This window comes from Lobosporangium transversale (genome assembly GCF_002105155.1).
Source record: "Lobosporangium transversale strain NRRL 3116 chromosome Unknown BCR41scaffold_40, whole genome shotgun sequence".
NCBI lineage: Eukaryota > Fungi > Mortierellomycota > Mortierellomycetes > Mortierellales > Mortierellaceae > Lobosporangium > Lobosporangium transversale.
The window spans coordinates 52,131-75,000 of NW_019029018.1; the positions used below are offsets into that span (position 1 = coordinate 52,131).

Genomic DNA, 22,870 nt, shown 5'->3' on the forward strand with positions numbered 1-22,870 from the left:
GCATAAGGAACCTCCTGATGCTCGATTTACTAACCTGCACTCCTTCCCTCAATTGAACAAGTTGTTGGCCATCTTTTAGGGTCTCCAATACACCCATGTCAAAAAATCTTGATAAAAGCTGTTTCGTTTTCTTAGTAACTTTGCAGGGTCGGCCCCCTCTCAGCACTGGAATACTTTCTTTGCCTCTTTTCCTAATCCTTTGAGCTGAGGTAACAGATATCCCTAAACTCTTTGACACTTCTCTGGAAGACTTTCCCTGATGAAGTAGAGCAGTTGCATTTTGGATAGTTGATTTGGATAATGATTTCATGTTATGATAAAGATATGGCAGATATGCAGAGTGTCGCTTGGTGTATCAGTGGTGATGGTGCTATAAAGAAAGAATAAAGAATAAGAAAGAAGTAAGGGATGGACAAACCTGACATGTACTTTTTACCAAAACTGATGCAAGGAGACATGACTATACAAATGGCGATTATTCGCTAATTGCGTCATTGATGAGAACAGCGATGACAGTCTACGAAGGTGAGACAAATGAGAATGAGAAGCGGTGATGGTAGGGAAGATCATTAGAAAGGAAAAGGAGAATGAGGAATGAATGGTCTACTGAATGGTCTACGAAGGACGACCTATTCACATTGTCATAGGTACCATGGACGTATGTGTGTGTCACCTTTCTTCATTGAAAATCCGACGAGAAATAAAGAAAAATAAACTAAATAAAAAGATCCCTCTGCCCTGCAACTCTGATCTACATCTACTTCTCGAGCCAAAAAGGGGTGGTGTGGGTGGGACATACGTCCATGGTACCTATGACAATGTGAATAGGTCGTCCTTCGTAGACCATTCAGTAGACCATTGTCTACGGTACCATGTCCGTATGTGGCTCCAGAGGGATCGCCAAAGAGAACTAAACTAAAACAAAACTAAAACTAAAAGAAAACTGAACGAAATGAACAACTAACTAAAGAAAATCTAGCCTAGAGTGCTCATGGACATGTTGTTGGAGGTGGCACTCGACAAACGGTAGTGCTTCTCGAAGACTTTCGGGGACGACCAATTCCCCTGCACCATGATATCAGCCACTGGTACGCCTGCTATAGCCGCGAGCGTAGAACCTAAGGCTCGGAGCTTAGGAGCTTTCTTGTCTCCTAAATCCATCAGCGAAGAAATCCTACTCATGTGGGAGCCAATAGTAGTCGCACGCGCCGGCTGGGTGTGGTCTTTCACAAATCTAATCAAAGGTACAATGCTTCTTGTTGGGTCCTTCGGATGAGGAGAGGTAGTGGAAGGACAAGACAGCCTGTCCAGGTAAGCGGTGTATGCGTCGACAGGGCATAGCTTCTTGTCAAAGTGAGAACCAATGGTCACATGCTTAATGATACGTTGCCCATCACTCTTCTCTTTTGGGAAAACAACAACAAGCTGAAGCTCCCTAACACAATCTTGGAGAGACTGACATCTACACATCTGATGTCGTCTGGTCTCATGAAGCCACAGACGCCTAAGAGCCAACACAGCTTCCATGTAAGCTCCTCAAAAGGCAACTCCATATTTGCTGATGACTGCCGAAAATGGTCCAAAACAGGTGTGATGTCAAAGTGACCAGACCTGGACTCAACGACACCTTCTTGCTTTCCAGCCTTGAGGAACTGGCGGTAGTATTCATCTGATCGTACTCTCTCTGGGTCACGAAATAGGGCGAGGACAGCCGACTTCATGGTCATCAGCGTGGACCACTTCAAATTGCGAGCGACCCGCACGTAGTGTAGCCAGTTCACTACTGGGATCGCGGGGTTAATCCCTTGTTCGAACGAGCCCTCTTTCAGCCAAGTGACGAATTCAGCTTGATGCTTTTCGTACTCTCGCTTGGTGCTCTTGGATCCTTTGTGAGCACAGATAAACTCAGTCACCGCTGGCGAGAGGCCATCTATGAGCATCCTCGTCCTCTTACTCTCCACGCGGTAAGGCCCCAGTGTGGATTCTTGAGCAGGATGTGCGCGTCGCTTCCTGGTGGAGGGAGAACACATGTTCGTGGAATCGGTAAAGGGGGTTGGGTCGCCATTGCCTGTATCTTCGGGAACCAAATCGCCGATGGCCAAAATGGAGTAATTATGGTCGCTTCCAGGCCTTCCTGGTCTAGCTTCTGCAGGATCCTTGGAAGTAAGTTCCATGGAGGACAGATGTAAAGGTTGCCCAAGTGGCTCCACTTGTGTCTCAGCGCATCGAAGTCCACTGCCAAAGGATGAGGTTTCCATGTCATGAACTGAGGAAGCTGGTTGTTGCTGGGCGATGCAAAGAGGTCTATCCGATGAGGCCCCCACTGCTGGTCTAGACGACGGAAAAATGACGGGTCCAGCCTCCATTCGAGCTGCGCTTGCATCCGGCGTGATGGTGCATCTGCTGGATTGAATACTGAAGGTACATATGTGGTCCTGAGTCTTGTGCCTGTTGCTAGACAATGCTTCCATATTTTGTCCGCCAGGTCCATCAGAGGTTGTGAACGAGTTCCGCCGAACCGGTTGATGTAAGCGATGGTGGTTGTGTTGTCGATTACTAGGTTGAGCATCCTCCCTTGTGTTTGCGGTAGAGTGACTGCGTAGTACACGGTTAGTAACTCTTTTAAATTGATGTGTTGGTGGCGTATGTTTGGTGGCCATAGCCCTGTCCAAGTGCGCTGCCCTATGACGATCCCCCAGCCTTGGTCGGAGGCGTCTGTGTACACGTCCATCTGAGTTGGCGACTGAATCCATGACGTCCCGTTCCACTCCTTGAGTTGGTGTGTCCACCAATCCAGATCGGCTCGAGCTCTGTCGTCCAGTGAGATCGTCGCTTCCCAAGATGACCCCTGATGGCTGAGCGCTCTGTTCTTCAATGCCAGAAGATGCCGCGTCATTAGACGAGCTGGAAATACTGCTGCTGTCGTCGCCATGGCTTTCCCTATGAACGTAGCCAAGTTGCGAACCGTCGTCCATCCCTTGCTGAGCATCTTCGCTGCTTCTCGCCGTATGTCCCTGACCTTGGACTTCGGTACCGAGAGGGTCATGTCGGTGGTGTTGATGGTGAAACCCAGATGATCTAGACATTTCGTTGGCATCAGAGAGGATTTCTCCTTGTTGATGAGGAATCCAAGAGACTTGAGTTTGTCCAGGACAAGATTCGTGTGCTCTTCTGCTTGGGCTTTGGAGTTGGCCATGATCAACAGATCGTCGATGTAAGCTGTCAGCCGTATTCCTCGACGCCTCGCCCATCTCAACACCGGGCGTAGGACCTTCGTGAAGACTAACGGCGACAGTGACATCCCGAAAGGTAGAGTGCGAAACTGATACAGCTGACCCTTCCACTGAAACTGAAGGTAAGGACGAAAATGTGGATGAATCAGCACATGAAGGAAAGCATCTTTGAGATCGATGCTCGTCAAATAATCGTTCTTCTGAAGGGTATTGCATACTACCTGAATCGTCTCCATCTTGAACGAGTCTGTGATGATAAATTGATTGAGAGGACGTAGGTTGAGGACAGGCCGGAGGTCCCCTGTCTTCTTGGGGATAGTAAACAAACGACTCTGGAAACCAGGTCCCGAAGCGTGCTCTATGGCTTTTTTGGCCAGAAGTGCGATCACTTCGTTCTCTATCGCCAGTGTCTCCTCCTTGGATAGATGCGGGGAAAGGGCTCTTGATGTGTGTGTTATTGGAGGTTGTCTGTGGAAGGGAATCTGAAAACCGTTTCCAATCACGGAGCGGACCCACCTGTCGTCCGTGAGGAGCCTCCAAGCCCTCGAGTAGAGGTGCAGACGGCCCCCTACTGGCTCTTGTTGGCGCTGCCGCGTCCCCGTCCACGGCTGCCTCTGTAAAAATACTGTCCCTGCTGGTTGTTATGCATGGGCTCTCCATACCCGTAAGTGAGCTGAGGAGGTGTGGCTTGTTGTGCTTGATGATGATTCGCTGGTGAATAAGGTTGCGATTGTGATGGAAATTGCTGGAACTGTTGCTGCTGGTGGGGGTACATGTTAAAGTAAATACCCCTGCTGCGAGAACCGGAATTGCGACCGGATCCTCTGTTTTGCAAAGCTGTCTTGCGAGGCTTGCTGGCCTCCTGGTACTCCTCAGCAGCTTTAATTCGGGCTGCAATATCATCTTTAGTGATAGTTGCAGTCTTTTCATGATCAGGGGCTGGCTTGAGACCCTTTGCGTACACAAAATTATCCATGCGCAGATCGGTGATTTGGCGTGCTGTAACGGCCAGATGAGATCGCATGACATGCCCAAAATCTGCGACGATCTGCCGTAATGCAGGATCGTGCACTTTGTGAAAGTATTCTGCCAGGAATTCGTCCAAGGGTCGCGTAGCGTGGGCCTGACGTTCCTGTAGTTGGGATAACCACTTGTCCACTCGTTGAAAAGAAGTGGTCTCCTGAGGCCAAGGCAACTCAAGAGAGGGCGCTTTGTACTGCTGATCTGGGTTCTTGGGATAGAGGACGTACTCGGTGAGGATGTTGTCGTCGCCAGAGTTGTCCGGGGGACGGAAGAAATGAGAGCCGTCAAGGGAAGGTACAGCCGCTTTGAGGGTATCAGAGAGGACAAGTATCTTGGCCTGTGGGCGATCAATGGTGATGGGGGAAGGGGAAGAGGAGGAAGGGTTGGCCTGCGTAAGGGCAGCCACCTGCTGACGAAGAGTGTTGATTTCATGAAGGAGTGCATTATGAGTGTTGTCGGTAGAATTGTCGCTCATTGGAACGAATAGATAATAGTCTGCAACGGATGAGTTCCAGGAGCGACGAGAAGAAAGATGTAGATCAGAGTTGCAGGGCAGAGGGATCTTTTTATTTAGTTTATTTTTCTTTATTTCTCGTCGGATTTTCAATGAAGAAAGGTGACACACACATACGGACATGGTACCGTAGACAATGTTAAAAAATGCAAATTATTGCATCAGTTTTGGCACGCACCATAGATGACATCATTACGTCAAGAGTCTATACCGAACCTAAATGTAATCGAGTGTCCAACGCAAACAATCAAATGCTGCGCAATCCGCAGCAAGATCAGATGACTCATCCGCATGACCCCAACTTGACCAATGATATTCCAGAAGACAAGCACGAAAAGAGTACCCTATCAGATGCCAAGACTCTGATTAGTAATCAATCATCAAACGAGGATGGCTCTGTCACCTCAACCAAAACATATATATAGTCTAGTAGTACCATGTCAAATCAGTAGCAATAAACACCGTATCTTTACTATACCTGCTTCCTCCATCCTTGCCCACGTACCTCTCTTGATTCCTTGCACACCAACTGGTTTATTACAGAGCAGGTTGAAAGTAAAATCGAGGAGGTAGGGTGGTGCGGCAGGGGACAGGGGGACAGGGAAATCAGGGGCAGGGGAGCAGGGGACAGGGATGAAGGTCGGGGATCAGAGTAGCTTTGCTACCATGTAATAATTAAGAGAGACAAAAGATGATTTTGTTATAATTATTAAAACAAGCCTTTTTATATGCTTAAGGCTATATACTGTCACAGCGTTAGTGCAATGCACATAAGCCACACAGGCTGGTGACGAGTCTACACCTCAGGTGCACTTCCATTTTTATTCATAAGGTCAGAGTATTACGTGACGGTCATGGAGAGTCCTTAATAAAAGGCTCTCGTTTGGCAACAATAATAAAAACAACTTTTGATCTCCTTGACTTCGGACTGACCATAAAATATCTCACGCTGTATGCTTCTTTGTTCTTGATGTTGACCCGCAAGGGTCTCGATGGCGCTTCGAAGGGTTATTAACCCCGCAGGATTCGAATCAGACAAAAAAGTCATTCATCAATTCATGAGCTCAACATTGCTTGCTGTTCGTGACACACATATCCCTCCTAAATTCTTACACAAACTATACTGCGGTATGCCGAAGAGGATGAGGGAGTTATATAAGGCTAAAGGAGGGAACATCGTTAGGGGAAAGGAGAAGTAACAGGAATAAATAAAAACAAGAAGTTGTTAGTTGGCATAGTAGATGCAATGAGATGTTGAAAACAAATTGCAATTAAATGCTAATTAGGCCACTGATGGCGATGACGATGAGACTCCATGGAGGTGAGACAAATGAGAATGGGAAATGGTGGTGGCAGGGAAGATCATAAAGAAGAAGAAGGAGAATGAGGAATGAATGTTGAAAAATGCAATTTATTGCATCAGTTTTGGCACGCACTATAAAACGAGCATCTGGAGGTACCTCATGGAGGATGATACACTATCATGCAAAACTGATTCAATAATTCATTCCCATGTGCATTTCTTTTTTTCATTCCTAGAAACCGTATATGCATACACCACTCATACTTTGCTTTAATAAAGCTCCCGTCTTCTTCTACGTCATAGTGATGCGTTGTGACATTAGCTTGTCTCATTTGAATAGCTAATGACTTTTTTGTTCATGCAGGTCATTGAATCTGTAAATAGTAACAATCAAAGGTGATCTTAGGTGGAATCGAAGGTCAAAGGATACTTTATTTGGCTATAACGTAGTGGACTATTTATACTGATAATTGATAGGGTTGGGGCTTGGTGTCTTGGCACTTGGGCTTGGCGTCTTGGCGCCTGGGGTGCGCGTGATAGTTGAGCCCTCCTCAAAGGTTTGAGTCAGTATTGTATAACACGTTTGCATCCTTCCCGTCAAAAATGAAGGAGATCATAAATCGAAGAAGAAAAGAGAAAAAAAAAAAAAAATTGATGGAAATAAAGAAAACGAAGAGAAGAGAGGGGAAATAAATAAAATAATAAATAAAAAAAAATTGATGTGGTGATGTCTGATTGGTTAAAATTACTGGTCATGCGGTTCATGCAGATCATGTGGATGAGGATGGGTGAATGAGTGGCGATGGAGTTGGTGAGTTCGTGTTGCATTCTTTCCTCATTCCTCTTTGCTTATTTCAAAAAAAGGAAAAAAGTCTCCATGATGTCTTCACGCAAGGCTTCTCATCCAATGCCACTGCGTAAAGGTCGTGCTCCTTCTGGTGGCGTGTTTTCTGAAGTTGTATTGACACAGCGGTCGGCGGTACCAAGCTCCCAGGGTTCTTCAGATGACCCTGACGCCACACAGCCTTATTCTGTGCCTCAGGAGGAAGAGCTAGATACGAGGTTGGAATTGTCTCCACGTCTTTCACCTGTAATCTTGGGGCGGATGCTACCGAAGGAGGAGTATCCTGAGGTGGGCGATTCGCCAACTGTGAGGGAAGCCAGAGATCATGTGGAGTCGAGTACTTCAGCGACGTCGGGAGTGGAGGGGGCTGGGGTCCGTTTGGCTTCTGTAAGTTCGACGAGTGACAATGCACAGTGGGAAGCTGTTGATGGAGAGGATGGTCCTGAGGAGCCGGAGAGGCGACGGAAGAGGAGTCGTCATGAGGGACCGAGGCTGTCGATGATAAGAGAGTGTTCTTCGCTGATAGCGTTTGAGTTTCGTGCATTGCAGACCCAGGATGTGAGTGTAGAAGAGCGAGCACGGGAACGTCGTCGATTGATGGAGGAAATGGCGGTTGTTACCATGCTGGAGTGGGCAGAGAAGGGAGGTAAAAGGAAGAGAGGAAGAGAGGAAAGGAGATAGTAAAAGAAGAAAGGAAGAGAGAAGAGAAAAAAAAAGAAGAAAAATAAAACAGAGAAAAATAATTTTGGTGTTACTGTTGCATTTTTTGAAATTCCTCCAGTGCTTCTTTTGCATTAACTAGTGAGGATTTCCGTTCCCATGTTGCTTCTTCGTCAGGATATCCCTTCCATTTCACGAGCCACTTGGGGGTTCTGCCAAATAGTTTGTAATCCAGAATCTTTTCCACTTCATATTCTTCTTCGCCATCGACTAAATCTGGTGGGGGTCTGGCAGGTGCTCGTTCGCCGAAATTCTCCGGGGATTCGTGATAATGTCGTAATAAATCTGTATTGAAGACAGGGTGTTGTTTCATGTTCGGAGGTAGCTCGAGCTTGTACGCGTTGTCGTTGATCTTCTCTATGATTTTGAATGGTCCAATGAATTTTGGTTCTAACTTTTTGGAGGGTCGGTTTGCGTGAGCTGCGACAGTGATATGCTCCGTACTCAGTAAGACACTATCGCCTACAGTGAACCTGGCGGGTGATCGTGCTTTATCTGCTTGGCGTTTTTGGATGTCCTGAGCTGTCGCTATTGCGTCTTGTGCTTGCGCCAACGCAGAGGCTTGAGTGGAAATGAAGGTAGAGATAGCCGGTACATCTGTTGTTGGTGGTTTCAAGAGGGATGATGGGACAATGGGATGATGACCGTGGTTTAGGAAAAAGGGGGAAAACCCTGTGGAGGGGTTGACGGAGTTGTTGTATGCAAATTCCATCATTGGTAAGAGCAAGTCCCAGTCATTCTGTTTGTACGAGACATAAGATCGTAGCATTTCCTCCAGGGTCCTGTTGGCTCGCTCCGTCTGTCCGTCTGTCTGAGGATGGAATGCTGTAGACATATGGAGTTTAGTTCCCATGAGCTTCATCAATGTGGTCCAGAAGTGTCCCGTGAATCTTGAGTCTCTGTCCGATACAATAGCTCGTGGCATGCCATGGAGTCGGAAGACATTATTGAAGAAGAATCGCGCGATATCTGAAGCAGTGTCCGTTGTATGGCTAGGGCAGAAGTGGACTTGTTTGGATAACTTGTCTACGAATACAGTTATGGCATTGAACCCTCGGTCCGTCTTGGGTAAAGGGCCAATGAAGTCCATGGTGACAGTTTCCCATCGTTCAAGAGGTATATCGAGAGGTTTGAATAATCCGGCAGGATGATGAAGCAGTGGTTTATTTCGCTGGCACTGTTCGCATGATGCAATGTAAGTCTTGGTGTCTCGGGCCATTCGTGGCCAAAAGAAAGTCCTTCGCATGGTTTCATATGTTTTCTCGAAGCCGAGGTGGCCAGCAATGGGAGAATCATGTGCATCATGAAGTAGGAGAGCGCGAATGTTAGGATCATTCGGGATACATAAACGTGTCTGTCCAGCGATGTTAATCCACAATAGGTCATCAGCAACAAAATAACGATCAGAGGGACTTGCCTCGCGGCAGCTTTCGTAAAGTGATCCTAACTTAAGGTCATATGGATAACACTTTATCAGGCGCTGCCGTAAGCCTGGGTCCAAACTTATTTCTATGGAGTTAATCTGCTCACTGGCGGGATCCTGCGCCTTGTGGTCAGGCCTCCTTGAGAGAGCGTCGGGGACGATGTTGTCTTTGCCTGGTTTGTACTTGAAGTTGAAGTCGTATTCTTGTAGGAGTTCCATCCATCTGGCCTGTCTCCGAGTCAGGTTTGGCTGGGTTGGAAAATGCTGCAATGTGGCATGGTCAGTATAGACAATAAAATGAGATCCATCCAAATAGTATCGCCATGTTCTTAAGGCGTGGACGACAGCTAGTAATTCTTGCTCATGGGTTGGGTAGTTTCGTTCTGCAGAGCTCAACTTTCGTGATGTAAAGGCGACAGGGCGCGATTCGCCCTTGTGATCTGTTTGGAACAAGACTGCACCAATGGCGAAACCTGATGCATCAGTTTCGACGGAAGTTGCTAGGGCAGGGTCAAAAATTCTGGGTACGGGTGCCATGGTGACTGCCTGCTTCAGTCTTTCAAAGGCCTCTTGGTGAGGCTTGCTCCAGTAGAATGTTGTAGTTGAGCCTAACAGGTCAGTAAGGGGAAGCGCGATATCAGCATAGTGGTCGATGTATTGATGATAGAAGTTTGTTAATCCAAGGAACTGCATGACGTGGCGCTGTGTTGTGGGTGTTGGCCATTCTCTAACTGCCTTAACCAGTGCTCCGTTTGTTTTGAGTCCATCTTTGGATATAACATGGCCTAGGAACTCTGTCTCCTCTTGCATAAATGAACACTTGGAAAGCTTGCAAAAGAGGCCTGCCTTGCGTAGGAGCCTAAGAACGTTTCTGATGTCTTGTAGATGTTGCTCTTTGTTATCAGAATAAATCAGTATATCATCTAGGTAAACTACGGTGCATTTATCCAGCACAGGATCCAACACGTTGCGCATCATGGCTGAAAAGGCGGCAGGTGCGTTGGTGAGTCCGAAAGGGACGACGTTAAACTCATAGTGACCGTAGCGTGTTCGAAATGCCGTTTTATGTCGGTCGTCTGGATGAACGCGCATTTGATGATATCCGGATAGTAAGTCGAGCTTTGTAAAAAATCGTGCTGTCCTGAAACGATCTATTAGTTCGTCGATTCTTGGTAGTGGATGGCGATTCTTACGGGTTATTTTGTTTAATCCTCTGTAGTCTACGCACATCCTCAGTCCGCCATCCTTCTTTTTAACGAATAAAACTGGCGCTCCGTAGGGTGATGTACTTGGAGAGATGAAGCCTTTGCGCAGTAGTTCTGTGAGTTGTGTTTTTAGTTCGTCTAATTCAGCAATTGATAAGCGAATGACTGGTCTTACAGGTGGATCGGTATTATTTTCAGTCTCGATTCGCATGCTATCGCCACGATCCTGAGGGAGTCCGTCCGGTAGTGTGTCAGGAAAGAGGTCTGGAAATTCTACTTGGACAATTTGTTGAATCGATTCGGGTAGTGTTGAGTCTAGGTTTGTTGGTGGTGAAGTGGTTCTTACTTGGGCCAAGAATGTTGTCGTTTCGGGTTCTAATGCTAATGCAGCAAAGTTTATGGCAGAAAGGCAATTTTGACGAGCGGAGGAGGAGGTATGCCCTCGACATTCCCATAGTATGTGTTTACCATCGTGTTCAAAGTGTAAATCGTTAGTGCGCCAGTTGATTTGGGGATTGACTGCGGTTAGCCAAGGTTTCCCTAGGATGAGATCATATTTTTTCGAGGGGTAGATGATACTTTGAATCTTTTCACCATAGGAACCACGTTCAAGGGTAACAGATGCGGTTCCTGGGGACATGACTGCTGTGCCATTCGGATGAATGATAGGGATAGGGTTCGCGTTGTCTATGATAATGTTATGTTTTCTGCAAAATTTTGAACTCAATACATTTCCTTCTGCTCCACCATCAATGAGGATTCGCGCAGGGTGTCCGTTGACGGCCCCAATGAAGGTTAGTAGTCGTCTCGCATTGGTGTAGACAGCGGACAGGGATTGGAGGTGTGTGGCATGACGACGACGACGGGGTGGTTTACTAGCAAGGTGTTCGTGGGAAGTAGAGGGGGCAGGTGAATTTTCATTTGTGTCTTGGTTTGAAGATGATTTGATTTCAGTGACAGATGACGCGGGATGGGAATCGGGGGAGAGGTGATTTAGGGAATCCGGAGGAATGGAAGTGGTGTGGTGCAAGGTGCTTTTAGAGGGTAGAGATAAGAGAGAGGATAGAGAAAATATGGGAGGGGAGCGAGAAGGCATAATCATGGATTTAGGAGAACTAGAGTTTTTATTACTGTTGTTACTACTTAAATCCATATGACTACGCCCTCTAGAGCCCAGGACTCGAGGGTTGGTGGTGAGAGCGAGGCTGGCCTGGTCTACAGCTCGCTCTCCTCTTTTCCCGAGTCGTCGTAGTCGTCTTGTTGTTCCAGGTTGTTCAAGTTCCTAGTCACGCGGCAGTTCTTGGCCATGTGTCCCTTCTTTCTGCAGCGAAAGCAAGCGCCTGCGCGGCGCAGTTTTGTTCTGTCATTTTCGGTGAGCTTGGAGAGTGGTCTGTTGTTAGTCGAGGGGGGGCGATGGAAGTTCGCTAAGCCTGTGGAGTTTGTACTCTGTAGTAGGAAGTTATTGAACATCATCTGCATTGCGTCTAGGTCCATCGGGGTCGGTGTGGGTTGGCTTGTTTGGCTTGTCATGATGGGGGGTCTAGAGGAATGTAAAATGCTGTGGATCATCGTAGCCTGCTTGATGGCCTGGTTGAGAGTCTGAGGCTGGCGAAGGAGGACTTCCTTGCTTGTGTCTTCTACAAGGCCGTAGGTATAATGGAGGACAAGCCATGATTCCTCCAGTTTGGGTGTGAGGCGTTGGAGGCGGCGGAATTTGGCAGTGTATTCCGCTACTGAGGATTTACCTTGTTTTAATTGAACCAGTGCTTTCTGGGCTGAAGAAGCCGTGTCAGGGGGTGTGAAGTTTTCGATGAATTTACTTCGGAAAGTGTCCCATGGTGTATCAATTGTCATTTCCGAGTCTCGCCACCATGCCTTGGCGTCTCCTTTCAGGTTGACAACGGTATATCGGACCCAACGGGAGTGGTTAAGCTCCATGATCTCGAAGTACTCTTCTTGGTTCTCCAAGAAGTTGAGGACCGCGACAGCGTCGACATTTCCCTCGTATGGTTCTGGTTTGGTAGGTTTTATCACAGCAGCCACCGTGCGGACATGGTCATTAAAGGCGGCAGCGCTAGAAGCACTATCCTGTCGGGATTCGAGGAAGGTTTGCACAGCGTTCTGCACGGATAGGCTGGTACTGGCATCAAGGTTAAGAGCTTTCAAGGAAGTGGTGAGGTTGTCCATGGCAAAAAAAAAAAAAAATCAAATGCAGGGGTAAATTTTTAAATTTTATCTAGGAAAATATCAGAGGGATCTAGGGAAAAATATCAGAGGGAAATATAAGCGGTTTCTGGCGGGGTCGGTGGTTCGATGAACCTTTGCTACCATGTAAATAGTAACAATCAAAGGTGATCTTAGGTGGAATCGAAGGTCAAAGGATACTTTATTTGGCTATAACGTAGTGGACTATTTATACTGATAATTGATAGGGTTGGGGCTTGGTGTCTTGGCACTTGGGCTTGGCGTCTTGGCGCCTGGGGTGCGCGTGATAGTTGAGCCCTCCTCAAAGGTTTGAGTCAGTATTGTATAACACGTTTGCAGAATCAGTTTCACATGTGCCCATTCGGTGGCCAAAGATCTTTATTCTTTTGTGAGCCATAACCTTACATCAATAAGTAGTATTCCAACCATGGGCATCACTGACAGCTTGGAGTCTCTTATGGATACCTATGATGAGTTTGCGGCAGAAGTCCACTGGGATCCTGTACCATTCAACCGATATTCGCTCCCATAGTTCATCACAGCTCTTAGCTCGCTCCGGATACCTAGAGAGCCGCCTATCCAATTCTGCCCACATGTGTTCAATAGGGTTGAGGTCAGGGGATTGTGCTGGCCACTCTAGAAGTGTACCTTCCTCTTCTGTCAGATGTACTGACTCCAAATACTTCCTAACAATCTTCGCCGTGTGCTTCGAGTCATTGTCGTGCTGAAAGACGATATCGCTTTTAGTTAGGCCCCAGTCATCAAGCGACATCTGTAGATCCTCCTGCAGTAGTTTGATGTAAAGTTGTGCGTCCATATTATTGTCAATCTTTGCAATGTATCCAGGTCCGTACCATGAGAAGCATGACCACACTTTAACATTACCACCCCCAAACTTGACAGTGCCTTGCACCGACCTGCGAGTGAGGCGTCCCGGATTGTCGTCCCAGATCCACTGCACGCCATCAGAGCAGATTCGGTTTATTTTCGATTCATCTGACCAAATAACCTTTTTCCAATCTTCCAGAGTCCATTCCTTATACTTGTTGAGAAAATGCAAACGGGCTTTAATATGCCGTCGACGTAAAGCTGGCTTATGTACACGCCTCTTTGCTGTCAATCCTAACTCCTTGAGCCGTCGTCTAACGGTGGTCTCAGAAACAGCCGCTGGTATGAGCTGGTTGGCTCTGACGGTGGCCTCAACTGCAGACTTGAGTGTACCTCGTTTCATGTTCACCTTAAGATACTGCATGATACCTCTGGGTACTTTCCTTGGTCGACCGCCTTTATTGACTGGCATGTACTCCTTATTATGTGCATAGATCCTGGTGGCCGTCGCTATTGATATACCAACACTAGCAGCAGTTTCTCTAGTAGACATGCCTCCCATCATTAACCTCCTGGCTTCGTTGACTTTCCTTTGTGGAGTGGGTCTCATATTCTGTGAAGGTATAGTTAAGAGAGAGTTAAGCAAGTGTTCATAAAGGAAAGAGAGAAAAGTCCTTTTTTTACTGGCATTAAATGACGTCCAAAAGTTGTCATGGGCAACATTTTAGACCACATGTGAAACTGATTCAATGACCTGCATGAACAAAAAAGTCATTAGCTATTCAAATGAGACAAGCTAATGTCACAACGCATCACTATGTCGTAGAAGAAGACGGGAGCTTTATTAAAGCAAAGTATGAGTGGTGTATGCATATACGGTTTCTAGGAATGAAAAAAAGAAATGCACATGGGAATGAATTATTGAATCAGTTTTGCATGATAGTGTATGAAGGCATATGCTAAACAGAAGCAGCCTGATCTGAAGAAGGAACATATCCTTGCTCGATATAATTTTGCAAAGGATCACTTGAACTGGACTATAGACGACTGGAAGAATGTCATGTTCTCAGATGAGACCATATTCAGCAGGGTTAGGTCCTGTGGAAGAAAGTTCTATTACAAACATCGAGGAGACAAAACTCTACGAGCACATCATATCAAAAAGACAAGGCAAGGCGGTGGAGGCAAAATGATGTTCTGGGGTTGTATCACATACTACGGACCAGGCGATGGCTGTTGGCTCCCAGGCAAGGTTGATTCGGTAACCTACGTTGATGTCCTCAAGGATTATATTTTTAAATCCCGGGATTACTATTCAATGGATAAGCACAAATTCATATATCAGCAAGACAATGCTAGGATCCATACTGCAAAAATTGCAATGGACTATATCAAAAAGTCTAAGATAGCTCTCATGGAATGGCCAGCAAACTCTCCTGACACCAACCCAATAGAAAAAGTATGGGCATATATGAAGATGAAGTTGGATCAATATCCAGACAAGCCAAAGAATATGGAGGACCTTTGGGATCGGGTTCAAGACGTATGGGCACAAATCCCTCCTGAATTCTTGGAAAAGCTATATTGTGACATGCCAAAGAGGATGAGGGAGTTATATAAGGCAAAAGGAGGAAACATCATTAAGACAGAAGAGAAGTAACCGAAATAAAGAGAACAGGAAGTTAAAAATTAACTTAACAGATGCAATAAGGTATTGCAAGCAAATTGCGATTAAATGCTAATTGCGACATTGATGAGGATGGTGATGACAGTCCATGGAGGTGAGACAAATACGAATGAGAAACAGCGATGACATGGAAGATCATTAGAAAGAAAAAGGAGAATGAGGAATGAATGTCCAAAAGTGCAATTTATTGCATTAGTACTGAAATGCACCATATATATGTATGAGCGTTGCTTATAGCGACGCCAAGACATAACGCGTCAGGGCGGCGTAGTATATAACATTCTAAGTTTGGGCAAATCAACAATTATCCTTCATAGTCCAGCGACCCTTTCCTGTGTAATCTTTCTCTTTAATAAATCTCGAGCTACAGAACTACCCTTAAACTAAAAATAAACTTTTTTATTTTTTTTTTTTTTTAAATTCTCTCTGCTGGCTGATCTGGTACTACATCTTTCTTTTTCTCGAGCTTCCGGAACACGTCCATCTCCATAGAAAAATGAACTTCAACGATAACAATGTCCACAACACATACACTGCTTCTAACTCTACGGACGGCAATCCCGGTCCTTCGATCCTGGAGGGCAACCCCGCTCCACCATCCACCCTACCCAGTAACACTTCCCTTCCAGAAAACAGATATGCCCTCCCTCCGGAGATCCTGCAAGCTATCAGTGCTCTCACGCAGTTCTCCCAGAACGGAGGCGCGTTCCACCAGCCAGACACACCAATCCAAGACCCATTTATGCGTCGCGCGGAGCCCCTGTGCTACCTGGCACCCTACGAGGATTTGGAACAGGTCATGCCTTCCCTCAAGAGACGAAAAGAATTCCACACAGTTAAGTTTAATGACGAGGAACAACGTTACTACGACATTAGCCAATTTCCAAAAGTGGAAGATATGGAATACACACCTCCAGCAATCCCCAAAGAATGGGCTATTTCCGATAGTCTCAAGAATGCTGATCAGAAATTGGTCACACTGGCAACAAAAGCAGCACACATTACGAGGCCACTCGCTGCAACAGCGCATGCACTTGTCTCTCAAAACGGTAAGGACGTTCCAGTACTACATATCCTCCGCACCCTGGATACAGTCCAAACTCAAATATCCATGCTCTGCGAGCAGATCAATAAAATCCGCACTGAAGCATTCTACAAGGAAAAGAAATTTATCACTCCTCCAGACACATCGACCAGACGCCAACTGGTCGAAACAGCCGATTTACTTGAACATGCCAAGCTTTCGCAAAATGTCAAGAAATACAGCAATCCTAACCGAGGTAGAGACTACCGAGGCAGGCAAGGTCGCTTTGGAAACAATTCAGCTACTCAAACACAGCAGTATCAACAAGCGACCCCTCAGACTCAAAGCCAACAAACAACGCAACCACAGCAAAATAATAATTACGGCTTGGGCGGCCAATTTTTTCGGAGCTCCCCTTCCACACGGGGAAGGGGACAAGGAAGGGGGCGCCAGTAGGAGGTCGACTACACCTCTACCAAACAGCATGGAATCTATTAACAGACGAGAAATGGGTACGCAGAGTTATTCAGAATGGATACGAAATCCCGTTCGATTCGCTACCACCAATCAGCAATACAACAACACACAGCAGCGTCCGCTCCAAAGAAGAAATGAAGACGATAGAACAAGAAATTGTAGCATTATTAGCCAAGAAAGCCATAGAGGAAGCTTCAGAACATGGGTTCGTGAGCCGCATCTTTACTATTCCAAAGAAAACGGGGGATCTACGCCCCGTATTGAACCTAAAGCCACTGAACAAATTTATTTCACCCCCTCATTTCAAAATGGAATCAATGAAGACGGTTTGCAATATGATAAACAAAAAGGATTACATGACGAGTATAGACTTAGAGGATGCCTTCCTACATATTCTAATACACCCCGAATCACGCCGGTTCCTTCAATTTCAATGGAAGGAGAAAACTTACCAGTTTCGGGTGCTCCCCTTCGGGCTGTCGTTAGCCCCTTACGTATTCACCAAGATGCTGAAACCAGTGCTGAAATGGGCCAGAAGGAAAGGGATAAGGATAGCAGCGTATCTGGACGATATCCTGATAGTAGCCTCATCACAACAGTTGTCGGAGATACATACCGAGATGGTTCTCCAGCGACTAGCATCCGTAGGATTCAAGGTGAAGGAGTCGAAATCACATCTAAAGCCGACACAGACAGTCCAACACCTAGGATTCACAATCGACAGCCGCAAGATGACACTGTCGGTACCCAAGAACAAGATCCGAGATGTCCGCAGAGAGGCATCCAAGATGATAAAGAAAGGAGAAATGACTCTGAGAGCATTAGCATCATTCATAGGCAAAGCTCTGTCCATGACAGCAGCAGTCCTTCCAGCACGACTAAGAACTCAGAACCTCACCCAGCTGAGAAACGAAGCTCTCCGACAAGGGAATTCATGGACGGCATCTATTTCGTTGACGACGAAAGCCAAGGAGGACCTCCAGTGGTGGATAACCAATTTGCGAGAATGGAACGGCCACACTTGGATAACCCAAACCCCTCAAGAGGAGATATTCACGGATGCGTCCGACACGGGCTGGGGAATAGTCCACAAGAACTATCACTACTCAGGAGTATGGAACCAGTCGGACCACAGCCAACACATCAATTGGAAAGAACTGATGGTAGTATGGTATGCCACCAAGCTACCTCAATTACAAGGCAAACGAATTCACTTGTACTGCGACAACACAACGACGATCGCGTATGTGAACAAATTTGGAGGAACGAAGTCACCACAGTTAATGGAACTTGCGGAAAAGATTTGGGAACATTGCCTACAGACAGGGACAATGATTTCGACGTCCTTCGTACCATCGGAGTTCAACCCGGCGGATCCACCCAGCCGGCAATTAAACACCCAACTAGAATGGAGCCTCAAACCCGAATGCTTCCAAGCCATAGACAAACTATGGGGACCACACAAGATCGACCTATTTGCCTCTCACAAGAACACTCAACTTCCGACATACATGTCGTGGAAGTACGACCCGTCCGCCCTAGCGCAGAATGCGCTACTGCAACCATGGAAGAACTTGGGCAGATTATACATATGTCCACCATGGAACCTGATTCCCCAAATTCTGGACCGTCTAAAGAGAGAGCGCCTCAAAGCCACGGTGATCACACCCAATTGGACAGGAGCGATATGGTACCCGACTATCCGAGCGATGACCACGACGACGCCACTCAATCTAACACGAGCAGCAGTGCACTCATCCTCGCCACGAGACCCGGGGATCCTGAACAAGAACCCGGCATGGTGCTTGCTAGCCTGGAATATCGACGGCGCCAAGGTCTCTTGGAGCAAGGCCTCAACGAGGACGCCGTAAAGGTATTACTTGACTCGGCCTCAGAGACTATAAAAAGTCAAAAATATAACCATATCCAGAAAGGATACATCAGTTGGTGCCAAAGGAACCATATTGACCCCGCTAGGGCCAACCCAACAGCACTCATCAACTACTTTGCTTGGGGTAAACGAGCTAAAGGTTGGTCACCTCAGACGATTTTAACGTATCGAGCACATCTCAAAGGCCTATACCCAGGTTCAAAAGTATTCGAAGACGACTATACGTTCAACAAATTCTTCAAAGTCCTTAAAGCCAATCAAGTCTGTCCTGCTAAAGATATAGATATCGACATTACGCCAGTTCTCGACTACTTCCGAGCTCTAGGTGACAACGATACCATTTCACCCATGGAATTGACCAAAAAATTGTGTTGGCTATTAGGCATGTGTTTATTTCTTCGACCTAGCGATATCGAACGTATCGACCTCTCACGTTGTAAAGAAACTAGACAAGGAATACACGTCTACGTAGTAAGACCGAAACAGACAAGGCAAGGAGTCCACCAAGATACATCCTCTCTCCTTTCCATCCATACACTTGACCCACTATTATGTCCGGTTGCCACATGGAAGACTTATGTACGACGATTAGTTGGCCGCAATCTGAAATGGCCACATCCAACGCTCCCAGATCTATCATATAACCCTCTCATTCGCTACGTCAACGAACCAGACTCACCTACAGGAGCGGAACGAATAAGCAACCACATCAAGAGTGTCATGTCCCTTGCTTCCATGCCATCACAAACTCGAATTCCTAAGGCACGCGCCGCTGGTTCCACACTAGCAGCCCTCAAAGGTTCCGACCTGGATGAGATCGTCATGCAGGGCCGATGGGCCTCGCAAGAGGTTTACAAGAACTTCTACCGGTTGTCAAGTAGAACCAGGTGCAATTTCACAACAACCATTCTTAGCTGATCTCTGGAGTCACAGGAAAGGGTCGCTGGACTATGAAGGATAATGGATAGCGAAGACGACAAAGGAAGTCTTACGCTCATTATCCGTACCAGCGACCCTTTCCTGTCCCGCCCACAGCCACCCAAGGAGCATACGATTCTTAGCGGTCGAAAAAGAAAGATGTAGTACCAGATCAGCCAGCAGAGAGAATTTAAAAAAAAAAAAAAAAAAGTTTATTTTTAGTTTAAGGGTAGTTCTGTAGCTCGAGATTTATTAAAGAGAAAGATTACACAGGAAAGGGTCGCTGGTACGGATAATGAGCGTAAGACTTCCTTTGTCGTCTTCGCTATCCAAAAGATTGCTCTGACCTGCTACGCCTTGTCTCTCAATAAAAGAAACAAATGTTTAAGTGGGGCTGAATATCTTTTGGCGATACGAACAAAATCAAGATCAGTGATTATATGATTCGAATCAAGTAAGAATAAGTGTAGGCTGTAGCTTATTTATCAATGGAAAGGATTGACGGTCTAGACAAGACCATTCACGAGCAGAAAAATATTATCAATGCTCTTTTAGAGAGGATACAAAGTTTCGATGCTCAACACACCTTTAGGTCTAGCCCTTCGACTCAAGACAAAGGGAAGGCAAGGGCTGAGGAGCTGAGGATTGTTGGAAGGGGCTGAGGATCTTTAGAAAAAAATGCTCTTTGTGCTCCATTTTGTATGAATTGATAAAATCCAAATAACACTCTGTGAAGAATGGAAAGAGACCGTTTCTGGATTTATGACCATGCTGCCATGAGGCAAGCAATCTTCGTATGTGGGGAGTGTATGAATGGAGATAGTGCGAAATAAATGTTTATCAAACTAAAAATTTTTTTTTTTTTTTTTTTACGCATGTCAAAATCTCAATCATTCATTGGTCCATTAGATCTGAGGATCACGCCATTTGCATTGAATCTCAATGGCGAATGAGGATGAAGCATGGATGGTGAGGGATGGATGATTGTCATTATAAATTGATTGTCATTTTTTTCATTCCTCCATTCCTCATTTCACTCTTCTCAAACTTTTTGATCTTAACACTCTAGCACTTCCAACACTTCACATACACTTTTTACAAGTTCTTAACACTAATTTTTCACCATATCTTCCAACGTTGTTTCCCCTAAAACCCTTTCCACCTCTTCCGCTGCTCAGGATAAGGGCAAAAACCAATCTGTTCAGGAGAAGGGTGAAAACCATATCACCCTCGACTATTCGCTAACCAGCATTGGGGAAAGTAGTGGAAGTGAGGAGGAACGTGGACGTAAGAGGATTCTCAAGCTCAGGAAGGATCCCATACTCAGTTTGGATCCCTATGCTGATCCTGCCTTAGAGCAGTACAATCGGCATCAGCGTATGCTAAAGAAGGGGTTGAGGGATCTTTCTCGATCCCCTTCCTTGGAGATCGGTTCCTCCACTCATACCGTTTCCTCCAGTGCCACTGAGACTGTGCTCGGTCGAAGGAGCCGCAGCGAGACCGATGACGAAGAGGCTGAACCTTCGAGGCGTCGTCAGCGTATTAGCAAGACGACGCAGGAACGCCTTGAGGACACTGTCAGGGCCCTCTGCAAGCGGGTTAAAGAGCAGGATGAGAGGATACTGAGTTTGGAAGTTGATATAGAGCTTTTGAAGAAATCCATTCCTTCTCCTACTGTTCGTCGTAGTGGTAGAAATCGCAAAGGAAAGAAATAAATCTTGCGATTGTTGAAATGAATATACTTATCTTATGCGGGATGTATGATAAATATGTAAATATGATGAGGAAAATGATAGTTGAGATGATATGAATAGTATGAATAGGTCCTCATCCCCGCTTAATAAGGGTTTTGTCTTTCTACGTTAAAAAAAGTGAAATATGCCAGGATCATAATAAGTAACGAGAACGAAAGAAAGATGTGTTTATTATGATCCGGGGATCTTCGTTAAATAAAAAGGGTAAAAATCTTAGCTATAGTAAAAATCCATGTAAATGACTGCTAATCGCAACAGTCCCTTACCTGTCAATGGTCGCTGTGACAATAACGTGGATAGTCTCCTCAGGCAAAGGCGCTGTGCCAAAGATCTCGGAGATCTCACCTATTGCCTGCCTCGAGGTCATTTTCACTGCATTCGGCCTGTGCTCCTCTAACAAAATTGGTTTGTCCTCTGTCTCGTCGTCATCAATATCCATTGGAATAAAGAGTTTAATTCTTTCGGTTGTCATTTTGTATAATCGCGTACTGGAAAATAACTGATTTGAGGGCAGCCAAGAGCGAAAAGGAGTGAAATGTTCTGTGTTATAATTGGATTGTTATTGGAATGAAGAGAAGTAAGAAAGCGGTGGAATGAGAATAGAGATGAAAGAAAGAAAGCTGGAAATGCAGTGATGTCACTCACTGCGCTGCACTTATGCTGGCAGGATATTTAATATCACTCCAATAACTTTTTTTTCCCTCCCCAGTAAATATAAAACAGCGCAATAACTTTGGGCTACACTTTTTCTACTTTTCCCTTTAATACAGTAGCTCACTTCCATTTCTTGAATGAAAGACTCCTTTGCTTTGTGCTAAAAGCAGAATGTAAAAGACACTCAAAAAAGCAAAAGGGCGGGTGGCAGTTGAGTCTGGTCAGAAAGTGCTGCGCACGGTAAACCTTATTGATTTTACCAAAAAATAAAAAAGGATTGGTGATGATTATTTGTTTTAGAGAAGCAAAAAGTATTCTAGCCTTATTCAAAAATATGTTAATTTAAATGCAAAACAATATCCCTGCCACACACCATAACAATCTTTGCACCATTTAACATTTCTTGGGAAAATGAACCCTTCAAGAGGACCCCGTTGGGCTTCATGATAGCATAGTCGCGAGAATGATTTCCTAAGGAGCCGTTTTCAGTGCCGATAATAGTTCTAGCTCATGAAAGCGACGAGGACTGTGAAGATGATATGAGGCCAGGTAAATGAAGCGATGCACAGCAGCAATCCCAAAGAACCGGCAATCCATTTAGTTACTTTTACAAAGAATTCTCAGAGCCTAGCCTAAGGTGCTACCTGAGGATCCAGAGCCCGTCTTTACAACCATACGGTGGCTTATTTGTCGAATAAGGAATAAGGTTCAAATATATTTTTGAATAAGATAGAATACTTTGTTTCACTAAAAAAACGAGATTTTTTTTTTTTTTTTTTCACACGTCGTAATTACATCTCTTACAGCTCCATCATCATCCACATCCTGTCCTCCATTACACCCTTTTATTTGATCACAGTTCTTTTACCCTCATTAACTTCATAAAAAAACTACAATTTATCTTTTCAGACTTTTAATTATTCTCATTAATTATGCCATTATTACATAGATTCTCAATAATAAACTTTATTCATTCATAAAAACCATTCCGTGTTATTCTCTCTCTCTCTCTCTCTCTCTCTCTCTCTCTCTCTCTCTCTCTCTCTCTCTACGTACTTCATAATCCATGTCTATCAATAGAAAACTATCCTTCATCCATTCGTTCATCAGTCCGCCTCTCAATTATACGACATTCAACAGGTAACCTGTGTTTGCATTAATAAGTGT

At 45.5% G+C, this 22,870-nt stretch overlaps 2 protein-coding genes across 2 annotated transcripts; both read left to right on the top strand.

Moving 5' to 3' along the window:
• Window positions 1-19,686: 19,686 nt before the first annotated feature.
• On the top strand, window positions 19,687-20,107 carry BCR41DRAFT_359950 (hypothetical protein). The gene has a single exon (XM_022025279.1). It carries the CDS (start codon window positions 19,784-19,786, stop codon window positions 19,955-19,957), a length of 174 nt encoding a protein of 57 aa, XP_021878073.1. The 5' UTR covers window positions 19,687-19,783; the 3' UTR covers window positions 19,958-20,107.
• A 197-nt stretch (window positions 20,108-20,304) lies between these two features.
• Window positions 20,305-21,179, top strand: BCR41DRAFT_359953 (hypothetical protein; the record flags this gene model as incomplete). The annotated part of the gene is given in 3 exon segments (XM_022025280.1): window positions 20,305-20,408; window positions 20,423-21,008; window positions 21,046-21,179. A coding segment is annotated over 1 exon segment (310 nt), but the record flags the coding sequence as incomplete, so codon positions are not given.
• Between the last annotated feature and the right edge of the window lie 1,691 nt (window positions 21,180-22,870).